We start from the raw sequence: 16,372 nt of genomic DNA, 5'->3' as shown, positions 1-16,372 counted from the left end.
GATCGGTGCCTCCGCCTCTTGGCTGCCGCAAGCTTCCTCTCTCGCACCGCGCTCATGCGGCCGGGGACGGCGCCGGGTTGCGGCGGAGCAGGGGGGAGCGGGGCGGGGGATGCTCCCCCTGCACCGGCAGCACCGGAGGCATCGCGGCCGGGTCAAACTTTGCCGCAAGTCGCCCCCTGCCCCGCCTGGCCCCCGCTGGCCCCGCCGCTGCCCCCCCCCGGGCAGCCGCGCCCCGCGGCGCCGCCGCCGCCGCCCCGGCGAGCAGCAGGACAGCGGCCGGACCCCCCCGCCCCTGCCGGCCGCCCTCCGCCGCTCCCTCCCTCCCTCCCTCCCATCCCTCCCCCCGGGTTTCTCTTTTAAACTGCAGCTGTTGGAGCTAGCCCTCCTTTGCAGAGCAGCATTTCCTCCCACGCCTCCGCGGCTTGTGGGTAATGTAGTTTCTTTGGAGATAAGGGCTCCCTCCTGCTCTCCTGCTCCCTTTCTCCCTTTCTTTCCCCCTTCTTTCTTTCCTTCTCCCCTTCTTTCTTTCCTTCTCCCCTTCTTTCTTTCCTTCTCCCCTTCTTTCTTTCCTTCTCTCTCTTCTTCTCTCCTTCTCCCCTTCTTTCTCTCCTTCTCTCTTTCCTTCTCTCTCCTTCTTTCTCTCCTTCTCTCTTTCTCTCCTCCCCTCCTTCTTTCCTCTTTTTCTTTTCCTCCTCCTCTCTTTTTCCCCTCTCCTCCCCTCTCACTTCAATGCCATGTATTTTCTCTTGGTTCTGCAGATGGAGGTTTTTCTCCCCCGGCTGGAGCTTGGCTGATAGGTTCAGCGCAGGGGCAGTCTCCTTACTAAAACCCGCAGCCCTGGGCTGGATGAGCTGCGATTCCAGCAACTAGAAAAGCTCTTGGTAGCAGCAAAGGGACTGAGGAGCGGGTGCTGAGAGGTGTCTGAGGCGGCAGTGGCCTGCAGGGAAGTTGTAAACCTCTGGCACGGATGTTTTGAGGAGCGCTGCGGCTGGCCTTTCCTGCTGACCATCGCCCAGCTGAGGCCGTGGCTTGCAGAGAGCTCAGCCCCGGGTGAGGTGTGGGTGCTGGGGCACTCAGCGATAGCTGCAGGGTGCTGAGCATCCTCACAGCCCCACCTGCATGCACCTTGGCTCTTTTCTGAGTGGGAAACCTGGCGGAATGAGGAGGGAGGATGGGATTGCACAGAGCAAAGCGTCCTTTATTTCTTCCTGCCCCGCGCTCACAGCAAGCAGGGTTAGCTCGCACACTGCATGGCGTTTTCCAGCGTCTGTGCGCGTGTCGTCTGCCCTGCAGCAGGTAGGAAGGGCTGGAGCTACTGGGTGATCCTGACAGGCGAATGCCCCAGGACGAGGGGAGGCTGCTCCTGCTGGCTCTGAGGTCCTGGGGGGGTCCTGCCCCCAGCACTTGGCCTTGCCCACGCAGGGCACCGGCTGCGGGGTCCTCACCTCCTGCCTGCTGGCTCCTGCCCTTCCCAGGCTGAGGCACCGCCACGGCGTGCACGGAGCCCTCTGAGCAAATCGTGTGGCAGGGGGTGGAAGGGCCATAGGGTAACATTATGGTTTCCTTCTGTGTGTTTCTCAAAGCATTGGCTAAATATTTATCTGTGTGAAACATCACAGGATCTCTGAGAAGGGCACCGTCCTTGTTCCTAGCCGCACAACAGAGAGAGGAATTAAGAACGCGCTCAAGTTGCAAACAAACAACTTGAAGTACAGGAAAGAATGAAATGAGCATCTCCAAATGAAAAATCCAGTTTCTTCAGCAACCTCCAGAAGGTGCTGAAATACTTTGACATCTCCAAGACTCTTTCACACTTTTCAAACAAGCTTGTCACAGTTTCCCGGAGCATTATGCATCGGGTGAAGCTGCATGTTCTGAGACTCCAGCTTCACCGCCGCTCCAGCCAGGTCTTGCTTCAACTTGGCAATCTCTGGTGTTCTGGTCAACTAGGAAATTGCATTATCTCAGTCTAATTAAATCAGCTTTTCATCTTCGGCTGGAGCTTTCCTTATTTTTTGGCCATGCCCGTCTCCATCACACTGTTGTGTGATTAAGGAATTAGTGCACTTCGCCCAAGAGCGGCTGCACTAAGCTGTGCGCAGAGCGGCTCCTGTGCCCGTGAGCCTGGTGCTCGTTGATGAAATTGCTGGAGATTGGCTTTTGAGGCCAAGCTGTGATAAGTAACAATTAGGAGCATCTGGCGATGCTGGGAGTTGCATTTCCTTCTGCTGGGCCCGCTCCTGCTGTTGCTCCCCCGGCAGCGTGGCCCACCCGGTGCCCTACAAACCCTGCAGGTTTGCTGAAAGGCAGGGTCTCCCCTTCCCCATCTCAGCCATGGTAAAGGAAAATAACCACCGCAAATGGGACACCAAGTTGTTTCCTCTCCCGTTCCTCTCGACAGAGGCATGTTAGCAGCGTGTCCACCCCATGCTGTGCTTCCTCCTTGTCTCCTTCCCCGCTGGTGGCCGGGGCTGGCCCCCAGCGTGTGCAAGGCAGAGCAGCCCCCTGTGCCTGCATCACGGGTCAGAGGAACAGGCAGGCACCGGACGAAATGAGCTCCTGGTGCTTTCAAGGTATTTTTTTCCCAGTGACAGCTCCTGAGGAACATGCCCAGTAATAGCTCAGCATCCCCGGCACAGGGAGGGGACGAGAGGCAAGGAGCCTTTCTATTTCTGCAGGCTCCTGGCCACCACCGCGTTAACCCTCTGCTCGCAGCCGCTTGCTTGCAAGGAGCCCCGTGCCGCTGTGAGCTGCAGAAGTGGCGAGGCCGACCAGCAGGGAGGTGACAGCTACGGCCAAGCACCGCAGCAACTCCCGACATTCCCGATATCACACTGGCTGGTGTCAAGCGGGCTGAGATTTTCCACGTGCCTCAGAGCCTTGCAGCAGGATAGCAGCAGGGGACGGGCACACAGGGACGGGGCACTGACCTGCCTGATAGCGTAAGACTGCAGCTGTGCAGGCGGCGAGCAAGTAAGAGCTGGTAGGTGCTGGGGTAGCATCAACGTGTGCTCCTGGGAGGTCTCAGCCCCGAGCAGTAATTTGCTGCCTGAGCTGAAAGGAGCTGGTGGTGCTGGGCTGGGTAAGGAGGGGAAGAGCTCTTCCCACGGCTATGGTCACTGTCGCAGGCTCAGGGTAAGTTCCCGGAGGATGTGGTTCAGAAATAAGTTGATGCGTATTATTTTCCTTTGATTCATAAGCAAAACACAAGGGTGAGCAAAGGCTCCTCAGCACTTCCAGCACCGATTTACTTGGCCAAATATTGCAGCAGCCTCTTTGGGCCTGTGTCTGTCAGACAGGCATGGGCTGGACGCCTAGCTCAGCTGAAGTATTTTGGGAGCTATGGATAACAAGTGCAAAGAAAGTGCAAAGTTTTTATTATCTTAGAAAGCCAGGACCGCCTTCCATTTAGCACTTAAGCTCTCCTGTAGGTTTCAGATAAGGCTCTCAAAGATACGTGGATGTTTCCCAGTGTTACCTCTTCTAATATTGACCTTTATAATTTTACATAGGTAAATATCACTGAAACCAAGAGACGTGCCTGTGCCGCTGCTTGGTGCAATATTAATCTTTTCCTCTCCCCCCTGCAGAACTCCCCAGGGCCCGGCACAAGCCCGCAGCACCCAGCCTGTGCCATGGGGACCCTTCCTCATCATCGAACCGCGGTGCCAGCTCCGACGGGGCCGCTGCTGGTTGCAGCCACAGCTCGGGGACGCGGCAGCGCCTGTCACCTGCTTTCAGCGCCGGAGCTGCGATGCTGGATGACACGGCAGAAACGTGTGCGGTATTTAGGGCACGCTCAGCGCCGGGGGCAGGGGGATGGGAATTCATTAGCGGCGCCGCATCTCTTTTAATCAAGAGGCAGGTGCTGCTTCTCCTCGGGCTGCAGGCAGGGGTGGTGATGGAGGAGCTGCGGGGATGCGTGCTGAGCGGGGGGAGAGGATGGGGCTGGTGATGCTCAGGAGGTATTCATGCCAGGGAGAAAGAAATACTACTTAGGGTGCCCTAGCAGGGGTGAGACACCGCAGGACGGACAAAACCAGGAGACAGCTGGGTCAGGCCCCTTGCAGGGAAGCCCCCAAGTGATGCCCAGCACAGAGGCTGGGAAGCCAGGCTGCATTGCCCGCCCTGGCAGCCACTAGAGCACTGTGATCTCTTCCAGCGCTGATGCTCTGATACCCGAATATGAATTACTGTGCCAAAAAAAACTACATTTCCCAGTTTCCCTTGCAGCCCAGGGGAATTAGCAATTGGAAGATTTAAATAGACCAGACCAGAAGCAACCAACCTTTGGCACAAAGCATTTCCCTCCTCTTCTTCCAATCTATTGGCTGTTTAACCTTTTTCCCTGGCACTGGAGTGGCTGCCAAGCCTGGCATTAACTTTCCTTCCAAGCTTGCTAGGCCCATGAAGTAAACAGCCATGTGCATTCCTTACTCTATATTTAACAGCTGCAGTCTGTGCTGGGGGCAACTGCAACAGAGGGGAACCTTTGTAGCTTCCCAAATCCCCAGCTCGTGAGGGTGGGAGTGGGGGAAGCTTTCCGCAGGGAGAAGAGGGATTTCTCTCTTTCCCGGTGTTTGCAAAGCAGGTTCCGTTAGCGAGAGACTGCAATGCCAGCATCCCAGCCGCGGTCCAGGGCACGAGACAGGAACAATGTCCTCAACAGGGCTGAGTTCCTCTCCCTGAACCAGCCCCTGAAAGGGACCCAGGAGAGCAGGAGCCAGGGGAGGAAGCAGAGCGGCCAGGCGGGAGCAGCCGGCGCCCCGAACAGCAGCCCCAAGGAGCGGAGGCAGTCGCAGCAGCTGCCCGAAGAGGACTGCATGCAGCTCAACCCCTCCTTCAAGGGAATCGCCTTCAACTCCCTGCTGGCCATCGACATCTGCATGTCCAAGCGGCTGGGAGTGTGCGCCAACAGAGCGTCGTCCTGGGGAGGCGCCCGCTCCATGATCAACCTCCTGGGGATAACGGGGCACGGGATCCCCTGGATCGCGGGCACGCTCATCTGCCTGGTGAAGAGCAGCACGCTGGCAGGCCAGGAGGTCCTCATGAACCTGCTGCTAGGTGAGTGGCAAAGCTCCTTCCTTCCCCGCCGGGAAAGCCCAGCCCTAGTCACAAGGGACAGCGGCATCGGGACTCCTCCTCTGACTGCTCCCACCACCGCCGGCGGGGTCAGGCAGCAGGCAGTGACCTTTTGGGTGAATGCTGCACTTATCAGCCACCTTGGCGGCTTTGGGACGGTGCTGGGTACGGTGGGAGACGGATGTAGCAAAAAGTTTTGTAAGGGGGTGGAATGGAGCCCGGTAGCCCGCCATCCCCGCAGGGCAGGGGCAGATCCTCGGCCTCTACGAGGCGGCGTTGGTCCAAGTCGGGCCAAGAAAGTGTCTGTGATGTGCAGGTGGATACCAGCAGCAGTGCCCTTGATTTACGGTCTTCTGCCTTGGTGGCTTGTCGGGTTGGGGAAAACATAAAGATTTTAATCTCAATGTGTTTTTCTTGAGGACATCTTCTGTCTCTAATCCACACATTTCCATCCCCTCTGCACCTCCTTGTGCAGACCCTGGCCCCACGTCTCCGCAGCCGCTCAAAGGAGTCCTGTCTCCTTCCCTGCTGCCACTTGATCTCGCATCCCTCGTCCCAGGAGGACCTTTCTTGCTGCTGGCCCCGTTTCCACGCGCTAGCTTGACCCAGAGGCTGTTAGGATGGATCAGATCTCTCCGTCTCTCCTGCCAGCCCCTTTTTTTGTGCGGTGGTCGGTCTCCTTGCTCCTGGGGACTGGGGTGTGCCGGGGGAGTTTGCAGGGCCAGACCCGTCCCCATGGCCCCACATCCCACCAGTGACCATGCTGAGCTCTGGGTGAGACTTTCCCTACATGCAGGCCCCAACCCACCCTGCCTGCATCCACCTGAGGCACTTGCTCTTCCCTCTCTTCTGCCTTTGGCCTGTGGCCTGGTTATCACTTTTGTTTTTTATGACTAATTGCTAGCTCATCTGGCTGAGATCACCCTGGCGTTTCACCCTCCCCCAAAATCCAGCCCGCGGAGCTCCCACTTTTGGTCAGTACGAGGAATTAACGTTAGATTTAGGCCTTTGCTTTTTAGGGAGCCTGCAGTAGGCACCTCAGGGAAGGGACGTCCTGTTCTCAGGGACTGCCTGCGATACCATACGTTCTGCAGCGTGGTCCCAGCTTTTTTTTTTCAGAAGTTCATCCTTCAGAGAGGGCAGCGATTGCGCTGAACTGGCTTGAAAAGCACAGCTGTGGCCGCCTTTTCTCCCCTCTGCCTTTGAAGGAGCCTGTCCCCGTGCTGTGACATCTAACGAGGGGAGGCCGTGGCGGGGAGGGAGCCGGAATAGCATCGGCATGATGCAGAGCCCGCGGGTGTCAGCAGTTCTTCCGGGGGCTGCCCGGTGCTCTGGGTCAAACCCTCACCGAGAAAAGAAGCTCCGTTTAAAAGGGCGTGAGGATGAAATAGGAGGCGGCCAGCATCAACCGGCACAGTTTCCAGAGGTCTCTTGACCTGAGAGCCTTTGACAGTTCTGGAGCCTGAAAACCGACCTCTTTGACTCCAAAATATTTGAGATCTTTATGAAGAGCTAATGCCGCTTTTGGCTTAAAACCAATAAAGGTCTTCTCGCTCTTCCACTGCCGTTGAGGAGGCCAAACGCAAAGCCAGCTCCAGGTTGCACTGAAACTTTGAGTGTCGGGTGATGGCTGGGAGAGCTCAGCCCTGCATCTCCAGGTCTCCTTGGCTCAAAAGTGCTGCTCAGGGCTGCTTGGGGCCTCCACAGTCTTGGTTCCTTGCTCCCTTCCCTTGTCCACGCCTGCCAAGAGAGAAACGGGTTAAATTGTACAAAGGGCTAGCTCGCGGCGTGACCTGACAGCTCTGTAGGTCTGGCAGCCTCCGAAGAGCCTCCTTTGAATTTTTGGGTCGACCTGTGTGGTGGCAGGAGTTGGACTCGATGATCCTTATGGGTCCCTTCCAACTCGGGATACTCTATGATTCTTTGTCCCCCTTGCAGACCACGCTGCCTGGCGGCACTGACCAAGGTGCCCGGAGCCTCTCTCGTCAGCATCCTCGGCAGGACTTGTGTCACCCTGCAGAGCAGGATCTCTGCTGTGAGCGTGGCCTTGGCTTGATATTTAAGATTGCAGTCAGGAGCTCCTAGCATCAGAGCAGCTACTGCCGTAACGCCTGCGTTGCTGATGGACGAAGGAGTCCGGCAGGGGAGCGTGGGGTTGGCAGACCCAGACCAACCATGCGAGATGTGGTCCCTTGAGCCAGTAGGAAGAGTGTGATGCTGCATCTGGCGTCCCGGGTCCCTCTCACTGTTTTTTTTCCCCTGGGTTGAGATCCAGCAGGCTGTGGTGTAAAGCCCTTCTGGCTGGGGACAGGTCAAAGGGAAGGGAGCATCCCCGGTGCTTCCCTGGTGTCCTGGAAGGACGGGAGTAGGGAAGTCAGGGTTGTCTACGGCACCCCTTCTTTACGTCCCCTGGCTCTCCTCCCTCCCCCCCGGCTTGCTCAGGGTTTGATACATCAAGCAGAATTTCTGATGCAGTCTCTGGGCAGGGAGCCAGCCCATCATAGAGCACTTGTTTAGGATTTGCAATCAGGCTTTCAAGGCGAGGAGACAGGAGACTGCTGAAATGGGACCGGGAACCTGGCAGGAGCACCACTGCAGATGGAGGGGGGGCACTTGCGCCGGAGGAGCTCTTGGTAGGATCTTTGCCAAGACGTGTGGGAGCATTTAGGGTGAGGGGTTCTGACCTCCCTCCCTGGGACGCTCCATCCCTCCCAACTGCTGATGTTGATTAGCAACCCCCAGCAATGTTTTCCCTCCACAGTTGTCATCTGTGATGGAATTTATTGATTCTCCTTCTCATCGTAATCTTTTCCAGCAAATGCCAAACAGCCAGAGAAGCACGGTCACAGCCTGTTACTGAAAAGATGGAAGAAATCAGATATCTGTGCCCACTGTCAAAATCCCTCTGCCAGAATGTGCTTTCAGGAAGACAGTCTCACTGTTGCCAGCCCTGGCTGTGAAAGAGTCAGGAAGAAATTCTGCTCCCCCTCTGCCACATCAAGAAAATTGTAACTCAGGAAACCCCCCAGTTTAAGTTCGTTTTAGTTGTTTGCCGGTGTTGGGACTTTAAGGACCATTCAAACTTTCCTCTGCAAGGATTTAATGAGAACTGATGTGCTTAGAAAATCATTTGAACTTTGCAATCGAGCTTTCAGGGGGAAAACAGGTATAAAACTACCAGAGCTGCTCTAGAACCAGACAGAAGCGCCGTTAAACCCTGAGGGAAAGCGGTACCTTGGTTTCTGGTTCTGATCCATCTGGTGAGGATGTGGATCCAAATTTAGTGATTCATTGACTGCAAAGCCAGCAAAGAACATTTGGATCATTGATCTAACCCACGGCAAAATACAGGCGGTAGCACATCCCTTAATTTATTCCTGTTCAATTTGCTAAGGGAAAAAACCCAAACACTCAATCAGATGTAAAATTTCAAGTGGCGGTGAGCTTGTCAGAACCATTTCTATATTACTGCAGTGGTAGGTGTTCTCCCCGGCGCCTTGCTCTTACTTTGACTGTTCCCTCCGCTGCCTCTGCATACCTTTGTCTCTTCAGCTGAGTAGCTCTTTTATCCAGCATCCCTTCTGCCTTTCAATATTTTGGATGGTGCTCAAGTCACCTCTTCACCTCCTATTCATTAAGCTGAACAGGCTGATCTCGTTAGACTGATGGTCTTTCCAGATCCAGGCACCTTCTTAGAGTGACGGGGATGGAATATGGTGATCTGCTCGAAGGAGTGCTTTCGGTGAAGTCCCCCCGTTATGTTCAGAGCCAAACTGCCGCCCATCACCGTGATTCTCTGCATTTTTAGCTGCGGTCCAGCTGTGTGCCTTTGCTGCAGGAGGATGTCTGGTTGGTTCACGCTTGCACGTAGATGCGTTTGTGTGTGGAGTGAAATACCTGGTTCAGCTTTGGTCATGGCTTCGTGAAATAGGTATTAAAACCTTCTATTGGGACGCTGGAAAGGGGCCAAGCCAAGCCTGGTGGTGGCTGTGTCCCCGTGTCCAGCTGTGACATGGGTCATCGTCCTCACCCGTCACCTGCTGGCTCTGCATCCTGCTTCTGACAGGTGGGGCAGCTCGCACTGAGCATTTATCACCACCCAGGAAAACAGTGCCACGGGCATGTCATGGGGAGCAGCTGAGGATGGGTCGCTTGCCACAGGAGGAAGGAAGGAGGGGAGGCCAGGGTCACTTCTCCAGGCCTGGAGCTCAGCCAGAAGTCAGTCCTTGCTCTCTGCGGCCTTCTCCCTGGATGCAGACCTAGCGCTAGGCTGGTTGGGAACCAAGCCATAATACGCTGAGGCGCAGTCCCCTGCAGAACTGTGACTTTATCCTGAGCAGAATGTATGTATTTATAAATGTATTTGTATTTATAAATATATAGGGATGGGACTCCGCAATCCGCCCATGCAGCCTCCAAGCAGGAGCAGACTGGCAGGAATGGTAGGTCAGGGAGGAAAGAGAGAGACCGAAATGTCTTCACCAGGTCCCTCGAGACCCCCTGTCCCTCCTCTAGCAGTGCACAGGTACTTCATGTATCAGGATGCTTTCCTTTGGAGTCTGTGCGGTGAAAATTCAGATCGCTGTGCAGCCCGTGGCTGTTAAAGGTCACTGAGTAGATTAAATGCCCGGGCAGCACAGACGAGCTCATCCCGATGAGCCTCGGGGCTCGGCAGCCCAGCCCCAGCAGAGAGGACGGGGAGCTGCGCTGGCAGATGGATCAGTCTGTACGCAGCGGAGCTTGCTAAGCTGAGAGCCCCAGAGATGGTTTGGGGCCAGATGTGTCTGTTTTTTCCCTTTCATTTTCCCGCTGTGAGGCTGGGGATTTTCTGAGCTAGACGGGGCAGAAAGAGATTCAGCAGGGAAGGAGCGAGCAGCCCGGGAGTGTGTCCCCTGCTTTGGGACCGCTCCCAGCCTTCTGCTCATCCCCTCCCGTGAGGCTGGACACGTGGAGGAGGCTCAGCCCCAGCCCTGCTGCCCTGCCAGTGCCTGCTGGCATCTCAGCAGGGTTGCAGCACATCTGCCCAGAGGGCAGGAGGATGTAAGCAGTGAGTAACCCAGCGTGACCGACCCGTGGCGGGTGCCGGAGGGAGCACCGCAGATGCCCGCTCCCTGCATCCAGCACCGGGTCCAGCCCGACATTAAATATTCCTCTTCATCGCATCAGGCTGCTAATCCGCCCCTTGTCGTCCTGCCCAGACTCTGCAGTTGAAGTCCCTGGTTCTCTGGTGGGTGCCATCCCCCTGTATCCCTGCTGAGCTCGGGCAGCTCTGCACGGCGAGTGGTGCCCAGCTCTCCTGCCTTCCCTGCCCCCTTCCCTTCCTCGCCTGCTTGCTCTATAGCAAGTGCATTCCCCTGCAGGGCAGGCAGTGCCTGCAGTGTCCCTTCGCACAGAGGACAGTCAGTGACAGCCCGGGGCCCGTTTCACAGAGGCTGGAGCACGGGCATGGGGAATATTTCCAGGGACCAGCATAGATAGGGTCTCTCTGTCAGCCCCTTGGTCAGCACCGAGGTCGGGTCCTGCCTGTTCGGTGCTGAGCATGGCGTGAGCCCCACGTCCCCGCTTGCAGCCTTTGGGGCACTGCAGGGATCTCAAAGCCGAGCGTCTGTGCAGAGCCGGCAGGCAAACCGCTCCCCAGTCTGAATGCAGATTGCAAGAGAAAAGAAGTGCGAGGGTTGCTGAATGGGAAGAGGGGGAATAAACAAGGGAAATGAGTCATGCTCGTGTCTGTCACTCCCCAGCAGCTTCCCCGTGCCCCCGCCGCAGCGCTGCGAGGGGACGAGAGCTGCCTGCCTGCTGCGCTGCCAGCCCTGCTGGGGCGGCTGAGCAGGGCTCTGCCCCGAGGGGCGTCCCTAGGAAAGGGTGAGGGGGGCTTGGCCCCGGCACCTCGGCAGGAGCAGAGGCCGGGCAGAGGAAGGCAGAGGCACGGAAGGCAGCGGGATGAGCGGCTGGAGCAGCAGGGGCAGGGAGACTGATCGGGTACCTGGGTCCGGGCCAGGCTCGGTGAGGACAGCGATGGCGAGGGGGGAATCGTTTCAGCTCTCTCTTCTTCCTCCCGTTGGCAGAAAGCTCCATGTTGTCACCTCGGCTGCAGTTCTGGTCTCAGCCTCCATCCCTGAGCATACAGAGATGCTGGACGACCTCGCTGCGCTGGGTCTTTAAAGCACTGTGAGATGCGGTGGTTGGAGGCCCTGTGAGCACCAGAGAATCAACCCCGAATTTTTCTTTAGTTATTTATTTTCCATTTTGCTTTGTTGAAGGCAGTGAGGTGTGAGCACAAGCCTAAGCAGTGCTGAGACTGAGCTCTGTGCGTGCTCATCCCGGGATGCTGCTGCAGGGAGGCATCCCCCGCACCGCTGGCGCCGAGCGCGGGGACATCGCTGGCTCCTGCAGCCCTTCTGGGAGGCAGCTGGGTGCTCGCGGGGCCTTGCCGTGAGCTGCTCAGCTCATTTCCTCCATCAGCGTGAGCCCTTGTCGCTGCAGCCACCCCCTTGTCCCCAGGCCATATAGAGCCCTGGTAGGGCAGGCACACTTGGTGATGGGTGCTGAGATGCAAACTGCCCAGCACCCATGGGGGGTTGCCAAAAGGGGAGAGCTCCAGGCAGCCTGTGCATACACTCGGGGCTGTTTCTGATCTTCTAGGGCATAGCAAATCTGTTCTCAGTCACTGGGGATTTTTTAATTAATTGCACAATGCTGATTTCTGCCATTCCTTCACCTCCCCGTGGCCACTTACCCCAGCGCGCCCTGCACCCAGCGCCCAGAACTCTGCTGCTTGTTCAGCCGCAAAATAACCTCCCCCAAAACGCTGCAGTGCCTGATTCACTGCTTTGTAACTGTGTCGTGCCATCTGTGACTTTTTGTCAGTTCTTGCGCCTAATGGTACCACGTTTGGGGAAGAAAATAAAGGAGAGGAGTTCACTTCCAGAGGAGTGGAGCTCGCCCAGCTGTCAGTGGCTCCACCGGAGACAGGGTGCGGGTGCTCTGGAACCTGCACCTTTCGTTAGTGTCAACCAGTCAAGGCTGCAAACGGTTCATTTTCCAGGTCAGGGAGCCTAATGCCTGCAGGAGATTTGGGAAGATCGTTTCAGAAGCAGTAGGATGGGGCGTTAAGTAAAAGCTGAACAGTTAAAAGTTCAAAACCAAATTTGGGGAAGAAAAACGAATTCTACTTGTGGAGCAAAAGGAACTGTTTCGTAGGAAGGGTGACATTTGTCCGAAGTTGGCTAACGTGGGAAGCAAAGCACCTTCAAAGCCAGCGTGGCTGGGAGCACGTGTGTGCTCCACGGGACCGTGTGGCCTCTGGCACAGTGGGACCGGGGACAAAACAGGCGGCGGGCTTCTGCTGCGTCCAGGCATGGAGCTGCTGCCTGCCTTGTCCCTGCTTTAATATGGGCAGGGGACAGGTCCGTCTGCTGCCGTGCCCGGGGGCTGCTGGGCTCGGGATGTGATCGCTCTGCATCTCTTTCATGTCACCAAAATCCCCCTTTTCTTCTCCCGTGTGCCCGGCTCCTCACGGCTGGGCTGTGAGCTGCCCTGGCTCCTCCAGCGGTCCCATGTGCGCAAAGCCCTGCGGATCCGTGCTGCAGGAACAGATGAGGCCAAAGGCTTTTTTGGCTTTCTCCTGTTTTTCTCTCCCCCAGCGCTGCACCCAGGCTGTTTTTCAGCTGGGGTTTTGGTAACGTGTTTGTGTTAACAGCTCAGCTGGAGTCTGCCCGGCCCCGGGAGATGCTGCCTGGCTCCAGCCCGGGCAGGCGATGCCCACAGGCAGCGAGTGCTGCCCCTCGCCCACGCCACGATCACAGCTTGGGCTGGGACAGAAGGGACATGGCAGGGACAGGGACATCCAGCTGCTTCGGCTCCCCTTCAAGGAGAGGGCTGGGGGCTGGCTTGGCTTTGCTAAGGCCAAACTTGGAGTTTGTCCTCGTGCCCTGCCTGCGCAGGACTTGCCTCTCCGCTCTCTGCTCCTAATGGGCTCCTAACGTTTGGTGGCAGGAGCAAGGCAGATAATTGTTTTCCTTCTCTTATTAATAGATATAAAATGTCTGCCCAGGGGGCTCGCTTTCAGCTCATTTACTGTGCGTCTGATGCCAGATGTTGGCTATTTACAATACCAAGGTGATCTCTGATGCTAAAATTGTCGCAGTCAGACAAGACTCGCTCTTTGGGTTTGTGCTTTAAGGAAGTTTTGGATGTTAATAGAGCTTGGGGTGATCGGACGGTTTTGCTGTGTTTCCCTTAATAGCCGGGGCAGAGAGGAAACTGGACCTTTTGAGACAAACATGAAAGGAGCAACGGGCGAGAGCAAATCCTTCCTTTGGTGGCTTTGCTGTGTTTTCAATCCAATTCTACCCACACGTGTGGGAAGAGCATGGTGACAAAGGCTTAACGCTACAGCTCCCTGCTCCTCTCCTCTCAGCCCTCTTTGCTGCCTGACAGCCCCAGCCACCTCCAGCAAGGGCAGGCCGCTAAATCAGTGGTGGGCTCCTTCCAAGGTCCCTCCTGGGGCTCTTTTTCCTCCAACCTGCGGTCCTCCCGGCCCGGACAACGTGCACGTCCCCATTTTAGGGACAGGGGAAGGGTGGACCGTGGGTGAAGCTGCTGGTTTGCAAACATCCAGGGCTGTGGCTGGCTTTGGGTGGCCTGCGGGCACCTTTGGGAGCGCAGAGCCCCCCCTTGCAGCTGCACTGCCCACCGGTGCTGCCGATAAAGCCCCCCCTCGCCGCGTGCTGTCCCCCCGCCTGGAGGAGGGTTTTGTTTGTGCTGAGCTGAAACAGCAGCAGGGAAAAAGTCAGCGGAGCCCGAGTCCGAGCAGGTATGTAGGTCAAGGAACTGCAAGGGGACAGGAGCCGGGCTGGGGCGGCTGGGGAAGGACGGGTGTTGGTTGTGCCCCCCGGGCAGGGCAGGGCGATGGGACCCCCCCACGCCTGGGGCCGGGGCAGGGGGTGCTGCCGAGGCTGCTTCCCTGGGGTGTGCAGCGTGCAGGGAACAGAAAGTGCAGGGGGAAGCGACAGAAAAAGCACCCGGTGGAGCAATCTTGGTTTTGGTTCTGTTTTTTCTTTTAACGGCAAATTAACCCCCGGTTTTAATGCCGCCGTGCCTTCAGATCATGAAACACGAGCGAATGAGGCTTCCTGCTTTCTGGGCACCGTTTGATGAAAATCTAACCCAGCAGCGCTGAAGGTCCATTTTATTCATCCTCTGAATGAAAGGGGTATAAAAGCAGCCCTTCGGTTTGTTATCCGTGCTCTCACCACCCCCGTGCACCCACACCTGCCTCCCTCGAGCTGCCCTGACACCACCTTTGACCAGAAAAAAATATCTTGGAAGTGCAAAATAAGGACGGGCAATGGTGAATGCTTTGTGTATCTGAAATGTTTGCGCTCTGAGCTACGGGCAGATTCGGTGGGGGAAGGTCTGTAGCGGGTGCACTGAATGCCTGGGACCTGGCGGGGTGCTCCGAGGGGAGCGGGTGCTGGCCCCCCGCCTGCCCCCAGGCGGAGCAGGCTGTGCCCCCGGCGGCGTGCGTCTCCTCGGCATCGCCGTCAGGAGCTGAAATCAGCACTCTGCCTAATGAGGAGGGCCGGGGAAAAGCAGAGGAGGGGATTTAGGAGAAACAAAAAAATCAATGCTAGGAAATAAATTGACAGGGCTGTTGGCCGGGGGAAGGTGGTGGGATGAAGAGGAGGAGGAGGAGAAAGTGCTGACGGGTTTCACTCTGGAGCAGTTAAGGACAAAAGGCGATGTGGTGCTGAGACCTGGAGCTGCGGGGACCTTGTCCCTGCTGCCACCAGCCTGTGCTTGCCGGGCCAGGGGGGTTTGTTCCCCTGCCTGCCCTTCTGGCAGGCAAAAGGGCAGGCAGGGGGCTCCACATCTGCACACCCAGGTGCTGTTTCTAGCACAGGAGCCCTTTTCCTTACTTGCACGACTTTTCCCTTGCCTTGCCGTCTCCTGATGCTCTTTTCTTAGTGAAATCCAGCAGCTCGGTGCGAGCCGGCTCTGGGCAGGGGGGAGGCGTGCTGCTTGCGGGTGACTTTGCACGAGGGAAGGACATGCGGTGGCGTGGGGTGACCGCACTGGGGGCATGGATGCGTCCTGGTGGCACGAGGCTTCCCGTGGACGGGACAGGGACACGCAGCCTGGTGCTTCAAGAGGAGGGCCGGCAGTTTTAATTTTAGCTTCGCCGGTCGCTTTCTTCCTCCCCAGGCAGGTCTCTGGCCTCTGCGGTTGGGGTTCCTCCTCTGTGCGGTGGTGATAACGGTGCTCGCCTGCTCACGGGTGAGCCGGGGGGGTAGCTAACGCCCGGGTGGTGATCCGAGGGCGACGGGGGCTGCCTGCAGCACGCACCGGGCCAGAGCTACCGCGACCCTCGCGCACTCTGCCTTGAAAACTGCCCCGACTCCGCTCCCGCCTCTGACCTCTCCTCCTCGCCTCTCGTTTCACAGCCCTGCTGCTGGACATCGTGATCGTGGCGGGCCTGCAGAAGCTGGCCAAGCGGAAGGGCCCGTACGACGTGAGCCCCGGCTTGTTGGACTACCTGACCATGGACACCTACGCGTTCCCGGCCGGGCACGCCAGCCGGGCGGCCATGCTCTCCAAGTTCTTCCTCAACCACCTGGTGCTGGCCATCCCCCTCCGCATCCTGCTGGTCCTCTGGGCCCTCTGCGTGGGCTTTTCCCGCGTCATGATCGGACGGCACCACATCACCGATGTCCTCTCCGGCTTTGTTTTCGGCTACTTGCAGTTCCGGCTGGTGGAGTTGATATGGATGTCTTCCAACACGTGCCAGATGTTGATATCGATCTGGTGAACGTGGGGGACTTGGTGCCTTTGCACTGGAAACTAGCAGATACGTTCAGAGTCTCCCTCCCAGTATTTTCTACGTGTTGTTTGTCGGAAACAGTTGCACCTTCCATGAGTAGTGGCGTTTTTTAATGTTGCTTCCCCGCCTGAAAAAAAAAAAGGGTTTCTTGCAATGGGTTGGGTTTTAGCACCCAAAGGCCGTACCTGTGATTTCGGCCGTATTCTCGAACTATAATTGGACAGCAACCAAATTAAGCTTTACGGGTGAGAGAAGCGAGCTACATGTCTGCCTTGGGGGGGCTCACAGCAGCACCTCGGTACGTCCTCAGCATGGGCAGCGCCTGAGAGCCTCCTGAGGACACGTTCGTTAACGTTTATGAGGCTAAATGATTTGGGCCGCAGTGCTGCGACTGTGTCTTGTACAGTCAGGGCGCTGCTGGCGTTTCGCAGTTAATAAATAATCCTAAAAATCCTGCCCTGCTTGGTT

General features: G+C 57.1%; 1 protein-coding gene across 4 annotated transcripts; it reads left to right on the top strand.

Annotated features, from left to right (window-relative positions):
• The first annotated feature begins 342 nt into the window (after positions 1 to 342).
• PLPP7 (phospholipid phosphatase 7 (inactive)) lies at positions 343 to 16,358 on the top strand. Of its 4 annotated transcripts, none has more exons than XM_048051986.2 (4): positions 343 to 428; positions 3,591 to 3,779; positions 4,592 to 5,064; positions 15,528 to 16,358. In XM_048051986.2, exons 3-4 carry the CDS (start codon positions 4,614 to 4,616, stop codon positions 15,890 to 15,892), a joined length of 816 nt encoding a protein of 271 aa, XP_047907943.1. In that variant the 5' UTR covers positions 343 to 428; positions 3,591 to 3,779; positions 4,592 to 4,613; the 3' UTR covers positions 15,893 to 16,358. The 4 variants fall into 4 exon arrangements, 3 of the variants coding, with proteins under 3 accessions (XP_047907943.1, XP_066837054.1, XP_047907921.1); XR_010826113.1 differs by lacking the exon at positions 343 to 428 and adding an exon at positions 7,898 to 11,061 and having other exon boundaries at positions 638 to 3,779; positions 15,528 to 15,667; XM_066980953.1 differs by lacking the exon at positions 343 to 428 and having other exon boundaries at positions 715 to 3,779.
• Positions 16,359 to 16,372: the final 14 nt, after the last annotated feature.

This window comes from Anser cygnoides, chromosome 20 (assembly GCF_040182565.1).
Source record: "Anser cygnoides isolate HZ-2024a breed goose chromosome 20, Taihu_goose_T2T_genome, whole genome shotgun sequence".
Taxonomy (NCBI): domain Eukaryota; kingdom Metazoa; phylum Chordata; class Aves; order Anseriformes; family Anatidae; genus Anser; species Anser cygnoides.
This window is presented reverse-complemented; position numbering and strand designations above follow the sequence as displayed.

What these genes read in the sequence shown, in the direction of transcription:
- PLPP7 (XM_048051986.2), top strand. Translation starts at nt 4,614, where the DNA reads ATGCCAGCATCCCAGCCGCGGTCCAGGGCACGAGACAGGAACAATGTC. An exon ending in CCTCATGAACCTGCTGCTAG is followed by an intron (nt 5,065 to 15,527) that starts GTGAGTGGCAAA and finishes CTCGTTTCACAG; the next exon opens with CCCTGCTGCTGGACATCGTG.